This window comes from Pinus tabuliformis, chromosome J (assembly GCF_031772625.1).
Source record: "Pinus tabuliformis cultivar Carrire ecotype Pingquan chromosome J, CPIR1, whole genome shotgun sequence".
Taxonomy (NCBI): Eukaryota; Viridiplantae; Streptophyta; class Pinopsida; order Pinales; family Pinaceae; genus Pinus; species Pinus tabuliformis.
Genome location: NC_142295.1, coordinates 919983277 through 919991937, shown reverse-complemented (window position 1 = coordinate 919991937; position 8661 = coordinate 919983277). Strand labels below are relative to the sequence as shown.

Genomic DNA, 8661 nt, shown 5'->3' with positions numbered 1-8661 from the left:
AGTCACGAACCAGATGGCCAGATTTCAATACTAACATGCAAAACTATTTTATGTGCCTATAAATCAAAATTATTTAGCTTTCACTTTACTAGATCAACATATGCATTTAGCCATAAAGAAATCCTGTCATTAAAAAAAGAAATCCTTCGGATTATATGGAAATCAAACGAAATGCTTTGGTGTTTTAGTTTCAGCGAGGTTATCTTTAATAAATTTTAGTGCGTTGTCGATTACACTGCAGGGATTTTATTTACACTTGGCAGCAATTTTAGTGCGTTGTCGATTACATGTTTCAAAAGTACAAGATAAAGTAACTGTGAAGAGAAAGACTACCGGGATTTTATTTACACTTGGCAGCAAGTTTTCAAGCGTCGATTTGTTACCCGAGAAATGCAGTCAGATTTTCGCTAGGGTTCCTTTTTGGTAACCATTCGACCCAACCCTGCCTTCTGCACTTCATTTGCACTGTATGTTTTGGTAATGGAGCACTTGTAACCCTTCCAATGTTCACCATTGTTGGCTATTGTCGGTTGTCGAGCTGCTACTTCGGCTCTGCACTTTTCCAAGGGATTTTCAACACCAGGAGACCATCCCTCAGGTGAGCGGCGACACATTTTATGTCTATTGTGTTATTATTGCTCTGATTTGCTTCCCATCTTTGTATAAGGTTGCGATTCAAAGAAATCTAATTTTTCCTCCAAAGTTAAAGGCGAAGAACTTGATGCAGGCAAAGAAGAAAAGGTAGGCACTGAGAGCTTTTGCTCCTGCCTTGAGACCTGGTTTCATTTGAGAGCTCTCATGTTTTGAAGAAAATACTTTATCAAATGCTAATGATCTTTTTGTTTCCAGGAAAAAAAGCCCTAAAAGAGAAGCGTAAATGGGCTTTTGGGAAATCTTCACACCATGACCACCATGAAAAGGCAGTTTCAGATGTTGATGATTTTCATTCGAAGGAAAATACTACCAGTAGCCAAGATGAGGTCGCGCTTGTAACTGGAAATGTTGAGAAACATGCCATTGCTGTGGCTGTAGCGACCGCAACCGTTGCAGAAGCTACAGTTGCATCTGCTCAAGCTGTTGCTCAAGTTGCTCGTCTGACCTGTCCTTCCAACCAGCGGGAAGTAAATGCAAGAGAACTTTGGAAAGTAAATCCCAGAGAACTTTGGGCGGCAACCAAGATACAGATAGCGTTCAGAGGATATCTGGTTAGGAAATTTCAGTGGTTTAATTTTCATTTCGAAAAATGAATACTTGTTCCCATTTCTGAAGCGCAAGATTATTTCCTCTATAAAAGCCTTCAAGGAGTTTTACAAGAATATCGCCAATATCTTAATTAACATATTGGTTAATTTCAAGAATGTTTAAAGATTCATCCAGATTCATAAATATGGTTCAGATTTTTCATGTACCTGGTTTTTGTGTTGCCTCGTATTGGTTTTGAATTGATGAAAAATACTTGAAGCAATAGCAGAAACATCATCAAGAAATAATGATAATCATTACCCATAACATTAATTAAGACTATATAAACCTATTGTCTACTGAAGGCCCTTGTTCATCGCAATTGTTTGCTACTGGAATGAGGGAAAAGGAAAATCCAATGTGATTATTTCAAAATATATTTATATAATTGGGGCACCAAGTCTCTTCATGACTGTTACTCCTGTGAATGAAATGCACCCATGTGATAATTTAGACTTAACTCAGTGATACATATATACTCACCCCAGATACTGTTGAAGTTCCGACTTCAGCAGCCTCCACAAACATCTGTTTCATCAAATAGAGATAAGCTATATAGTACTTCCAAAGATTGGAAAAACAAGAAGAATAGAATTCTTGAAGCATAGAAGACATATCAGTAAACATCACATTTGTTACCTGAAGAACAAATACAATGATCGCAAAATATAGGACAAACCACCTACTTGCAGAAGCCATGGAAGCTGCTAATACTCAGATGGGGTATATACACAAGTGAAGAACTCAGATGTCCTGATTCAACAGTGAATATGGAGGCAGGTTGAGTCACCCATCAAGTTTCATTTTTGCGAGAGCTTTTAAAAAGACACCTGTAACACATGCAAAAATAATGTATAATACAAAATATATTTCAAACACGTAAAATCCTGTGGGCCCACAATTTTACCACCTGCCTGCCTCTCGTCCTTCTTGCATACCCAACGTCTTTACCTCTGTCTCTTTTGCATGAGCAATGTGTCTACCTCCTAGCTAACCAAAGTTTGACTTGGAAGTTCAAAGAGAGTTTAGCAACCTTGTGAGCTATTATGGCTGTGCAGCAAACGTTGTGAGATTTTCTGCCACAACAAGTACCAGTTGGGTCTGTATTTTGAACACTATTGAAATTTAACGGTTGAATAAGCTTTAACTGTTTATGATTGTTTTCTTGTGTTTATTTCTGAAGTTCGTATTTTTTTCCTACAGAGATCTACAGAAATATATTTTTTTAGGCGGATGTTGCAGGAAAGAAATATTAATGCACTAGTATGGGGAAGAAAGGGGGGTCATGGTTCACAACTGTGAAAAGGGCTTTTAGATCACATGCCAGGGATTCTGAATCCAACAATTCAAAGAAATCTAATTTTTCCTCCAAAGTTAAAGGCCAAGAACTTGATGCAGGCAAAGAAGAAAAGGTATTTACTGGGAGCTTTTGATCTTGCCTTGAGACCTGGTTTCATTTGAGGGCTCTCATGTTTTGAAGAAAATACTTTATCGAATGCTAATGATCCTTTTGTGTCCAGGAAAAAAAAACCCCAAAAGAGAAGCGTAAATGGGCTTTTGGGAAATCTTCACACCATGACCGCCATGAAAAGGCAGCTTCAGATGTTGATGATTTTCATCTGAAGGAAAAGACTACCAGTAGCCAAGATGAGGTCGTGCCTGTAACTGGAAATGTTGAGAAACATGCCATTACTGTGGCTCAGGTGAATTAGGGCAAGCTCTCTTAGGATTTTAATTTGCTTTTAGTTGATAATGGTCATGCGTCTCCGTGAGGATTTTAACAGTTTAATAGAGTCAGAGAGTTTTGGTTTTGTACATGCTTTAGACCTGAACCAAAGGCATTATAAATTAATTTAATTGAAATTTTCTAATGTAAAGGTGGTAGGATTTTCCCCTCATTTCATTATTTTCTTATGGTGGTGGTTAAGAGTTGTGAGGGTTTCGAAGTGCCAAGGAGTGTTAGATCGGTCCGAATGGAAGCTCTTAAATGACCCCATAATCCTAACGGACGAGATTCGAACCAGGTACCTCTCGATGACCCTAAACTCTTATAATTTATCTTTCCTTTGAATCATACCCAGTAGCTCGATGTTTTGCATTTGAGATTATTATGGGCATCTTCTTCTATTTCTGTGTTAAATTCGGAGCCTTGAGTAAGATTAAGTCCGTTTTTTTAGATTTTTTTCGTTTTTGTATTTTAAGGGTTTCGAGCCCTAGATTTCTCTGTCCTTTTTCTTTTTCAGTATTTCGCGTATTTTTTTGTTTTTGGTGTTTTGATTGAGCCCTGTCGAATAAATATTTTGTTTCAGTTTATGCAGAACTTAAGGGAGAAAATGCCAGAAAATGCATAAAAACATTTAGAAATTTATGAAGAAACATTAAAAAATTTACTAAAAAAATGTATAGTTGCATTGAATGATAAAGCTTAGAAATTTATGGATGGTCATGAATATTAAAGCATAGGCTTAACCACATGTTTTTCTCCTTTTTGATGCATTTGGAAGAATCGAAATAACATGCTTTAGACTTCAACTTTGCTGGTGCTTGGAATACCAAGCTTTAGACCCAAACTTTGTCTGGTGCTTGATATAGTAGGCTTTAGATGTGAACTTTGCCGCTTCAGCGCTTCACTTGGAACAAGCAAAGGCCAGGGCCAGGGCAAGGGCCACTGGTTAAAGAGGCAGATTCTTCAGAGCTCGGGAGGTTGTCCAACACTGTAAACCTATGGCGAGTTTAAGATAGATGAGCATGTGTGGTAGGTATAAGCAAGATGTGTGGCGTGTGGCAAGTGTAAGTGTCAAGTGGCAGTCGATGCATGAGTTTTGAAAAACTTATGATAAAATAACTTGTCCCAGCTGAAATAACACTGGGGCACGTGAAGCTTGTAATAAGACCTTGAATTCAAAAGTTTGGTTATAAGTTTCCTACACTGAAATTTCCACGGATAAACTTTGGTTAAATTTTGATTGCGCACAATTTTTGTTGGTCAAAGGAACCATTAATGGCTAGTCAACGCTGTATTGATCACTAGAGTCCCTGCATTGTCGGAGACAGGGACTAATAAGTCCAGGAGAACTTCTGTGACCAAAACCAAAGTTTTGTAGCCGCATTGAAAATAGATCTACTCTCCACAAAACTACACTCCAAAGATTTGAGATGCTGAAATTTGTCTATTATCGATAAATTTTCGTTGGCATATGATGGATGCAGATAATTCAATATGAAAGTTCCTACATTCAATTTCAAAGCTAAGGTGGCGTCGAACTTACTGTGAATAGACTATGGAAGAAATGAGAATTGCTGAACAATTTTCGAATTAGTGGTGCACTGTTCAGAATATGGACTCGATGATAGCAACCGTCAAAGTTTTTACAAATTGGTAAATTTTTCTTTCAATTCAAAATATAATTTAGATAGATAGCTCTAATAGTACTAATCGATGAAGTTGTTGAATAATTTAATAAGGCAAAGGTTTTTTCAATGTCTTTTTGAAAATTTCATTTTCAAAACGTATTGGACAACAAGGTTTTAATGTACAACATAAAAATGGAATGGACTTTCAATTCAAAGTAACAAGTTAGATAGATCAATGTATTCGTACAATTAGGTAAAAAATTTCTTTCAATTCAAAATATTGGTGAGAGCATTAATCTCTAACTCTCATTCTCGTCGGCTAGATGCAGTTAATTGACTTTCAATTCAAAATATTGTTGAGAGGATTAATCCCCACTCTCATTTTTGTCTATGGGGTGTCATACTCACTTTCAAGTCAATTTACTTAGTTGAGTTATATTGTTCACAACATTAATCTCTCACTCTCATTTTTGTTTATTGGGTGTCATACTTAGTTTGCCTTAGTTGAGTTGTAGTTGAGTCTTATTTCATTGATTTATTGTTATTGTTCCCTTCTCTCTTATGTAATTTATTTAGATGTTACTCAATGATGAAAAGAGCTAGAGCTAGTTCACTCCATTTCTAGTTTCATGTTTTCAACTTTTCTAATCTTTATCATGGTATCAGAGTGCCAAGTTGCATAAAACTCCTTGAGAGCATTTGAAAACATAGAGAACAAGGAGAACTAAGAAGCAGGCCAAAGCCAAGGTGAGATGGAACCATCACTATGCGAGAAGTCATGTGTTTTTGGCTTAAAAAATTGTGAGGAGCCATAGGGGACACCAGTTGTTGTGTGCCCTCCCTTCCACGTCATCAAAGTGCATGCATTCATTCACATGGACTGTACAATAGGTGTCATACATGGAAGGTATGAGGTGTCGCCAACCTTTTGGCATTGCTCACAATCATTTTTGGGGTTGTTTAGGGTTTGTTCTTGCTCAAACGTAGTAGGTGGTATTATGCCCTCGCTTATGTTGCTCAGGTATGATGCGTGGGCGTTATGCTGCTTTGAATCCCATGATAGAAGCCTTCATTTCCTTGCCTCTTACGGTTGTAATTTTCTTCGTGTGAGGTTTCGATGAGATCGTGGGGGATTTGCCATTTATGGGTGTTATAGCTCCAAATCTCACTCTTATGGTTTGTGATGCTGTACTCATGGCCTAGGGCAACCCCTCCTTCCAGACCTGGTCCTAAAATTTATAAAAACAGTGTTTTATCCCTTATACGCGACATTTCCCTGAGTTAAACGCGTGTATACGCGGGTATGTGTATAGCCAACCCGCGTGTATGTATTAAAACACTTAAAAAAATATAAAACTCCTCATTTTTAGGCGGAGATTGCGGGTTTTACCTGCTGATCACCTGTTAGTGCCCGTGGCCCAACTGTTCCCAACCAACTCCTAACTAAAAAACTACTTTGGAGATGGTATAAAAAGACCTCAAAGGGAAGGCCTAAGGGAGGAGAGAATAGAGAGAAAGGTTATTATGCTGAGATTTTTCCCTTGACCAGGTCTGAAGTCCCTTGTGCCTTCTGCACTTCCCCCATTTTGTACAGGAAACCTTTGTTTCCTTGTGTGTTGATGTTCATCCACCATTTATGACATCATGGAGAGAGGCATGGAAGGAGTTTTGTTAGAGGCTTGAGGCTGGAACGGATCCGGAAGGAAGCTTTGCTTGGAGCCTGTTGAAGGTGATTCAGGTGAACATATTCCTTTTTATGTACTTTATTTGTCTATAATAAAAGAAACACATGTCTTGGTTCCCGAAATGAATCTTCTTTATGTTAATGATAGTCATGTTTAGGATTCATATGTAAATGGTTGTTTGGATTTCATAACTAACTACCTTTCTTTATAACATGAAGATGGTTTCTTTATAAGTTTTGTCCATGTACTGCTGTGTTCTTTGAATTGGTTGTTTTGCAGGACAAAAGAGAAGAAGGGAACTCCAAGAAGGGTTTGGACCCTAAAGGCCTTCTCAAACGTAGGACCAAAGGTACGTACCCTTATCATAGAATTTGCTTACTATAGCATAATGGCTGTATGAATGTATGTTTCTTTAAATAGATAACTTTCAGTCTGCTAGGGTTTCAACCCAAAAAGCCCTAGGGGAGTAATTCCTTCTATCAGAATTGGCGACTCAGCTGGGGACAACACTCTTGTTGTTCCTAGTTTTGGTATTTTTCAAGCCAATCAGGGCTCAGCTGCCTTGTCTGCTTGCTGTTACTGTTTGGTCTGTTCTTGAACTTTAAGCTTTGCCAGTTTCTTCAGTTTGTTTTTTATTTTTCTTGAAGCTTTTCATACACGCTATTTTTCTTAGATACAGAGGCGTATATACGCTTGTTTCTTTGAGTGAACCCACGTATACGCAGGTTTCCTCAAACACAGTCGTGTATACACGCAATCTGTACTTAAGTACAGTCGCGTATATATTGCAATTTTCGAGATTTATAAATCTTTTTAGTCTCTGAAGGCTTGTCTGGTGGTTTGAGTCAGTCTGAAACAGTCATTTTCTAGTATCAGTTATTTGTTTTACAGCGAGCATCTCGTTCTGAGTTCTCTCTGATTATAAGGAGTATTGGTCTTGTTTTTTGTTGATTGAAAGCGTCATCATTTTTGGCTAAAGCACGCAAGATTTCTTGATAGGAATCTTGCTGCTCTGTTTCATCAGGGTAGGGAGATTGAATTCAATCTTTGTGTTAATCTTGCTTTTGGTGATTTTTTGTTTGCTTGACAAAACCTCTTTTTGTGACCATCCACTTCTTTGTTTCATGAAAGTTGTTGATTGACACTTTCTTGGAATTTGTCTTTTTGATCTTTTTGGTTTTTTTTGCCAAAGCTTTCATTGCTGCTTTTGATTGTTAAGAGCGATTTCAAGCACATTTATTTTTGTTGAATTTTCATCCATTGAGTGGTGTTGATTCGCAAAAGTGTTTAATTGCCTATTCTTCAATCACAAGTTTCAGTGTTGTTGAGAGCATTTTTGAAAAGACTTTTTTGTTTGTTGCTTTGAAGAAAATCTTTTGAAAATCCTAGTTTTGCTTTCTTGAACTTGCTTTTCATTTGGTTTCCTTTTAGTAAAGTGAAAGTGCTTTATGTTTGTCTTAGAACTTGTTTTTAGTGTTTAGACGAAATGAATGGTAACATTTCATATTCCATCTAGGCATTTTAAGTGGCAAGATAAAGATTGATAAGCAAGCAACTTTCATTTTTTTGTTTTTAGAGTAGTTTTGAATCTTGCATCCACATATAGTTGTTGCATTAGGATAGATTTGCATATCTTTTTAGGCATCCATAGTTTTGTTAACTTTTGTGAGTGTGGAGTTTGAAAAGAAAAATAAAATTTTGTTTATTTGAAGTTCCTCTAAACCCTGTAGAGATTACTTTTCATCGAAAAACGAAAACAAGTGCATGTGCATGTAGTTAAGATTTTATTAATTTCTTTTGCGTCAAAAAACACCACTAGTTTCACTTTCGTTACCTTGTGACTTAAAGAACAGCCTAATAAAATCAAGCTCTAACTAAAATTCACTAGAAATTTTTGTTTTAGTCAGTTACACCAACAAGATTAGGATTTTAGGGCCTTGGATTAGGCGAGTGGAGAGTTAACTCTCCAAGGCCATATAAACGTCAAACATAGGAGTCTGAATAACGAGAGAAAATCCAATAGCGTTAGGAAGACCAGGAAAGCTCCGGATCTGGGAGTTAAGCACGAGGGTCTGTGAAGACAGGGAAGAGAGATACCCCCTCTCCTACTTGTCCGAACTTACCTCACGACTGTTTCGCCTGGCTTCTGCGACGAGTTGGTATCCATAGTTGCTACTCCTAGGGATCTACACAGGTGGTTGCGGAGGGGAATCCCGTGGCACCTGAGGTTGACGTTGCATCACTCTCGACAGTACTACTGGAGGGCACCCTTGCGAAGCTTGGGGGCTTGCACCGGCGCAGGCTGTTGTTAGGAGGTCAGTGTAACTTCCTCTGTTACCTTTGCTGATAGGACTGGGCCCTCATTATCCCAGACTATCTT

At 37.8% G+C, this 8661-nt stretch overlaps 1 protein-coding gene across 3 annotated transcripts in view; it reads left to right on the top strand.

Moving 5' to 3' along the window:
* The first annotated feature begins 328 nt into the window (after positions 1-328).
* Positions 329-8661, top strand: part of LOC149229757 (uncharacterized) — a 205179-nt gene continuing 196846 nt past the window's right edge. The window contains exons 1-5 of one of the 3 annotated variants that reach the window (XM_089375907.1): positions 329-598; positions 850-1205; positions 2446-2654; positions 2763-2945; positions 3171-3266. In XM_089375907.1, the coding sequence (XP_089232033.1) occupies positions 2508-2654; positions 2763-2945; positions 3171-3233 (393 nt within the window). In that variant the 5' untranslated portion in view covers positions 329-598; positions 850-1205; positions 2446-2507 and the 3' untranslated portion in view covers positions 3234-3266. Of the gene's footprint in view, positions 742-849; positions 1206-2218; positions 2342-2445; positions 2655-2762; positions 2946-3170; positions 3267-8661 lie in introns of those variants that run through there. The other 2 variants (XM_089375906.1, XM_089375908.1) reach the window with 2 other exon arrangements.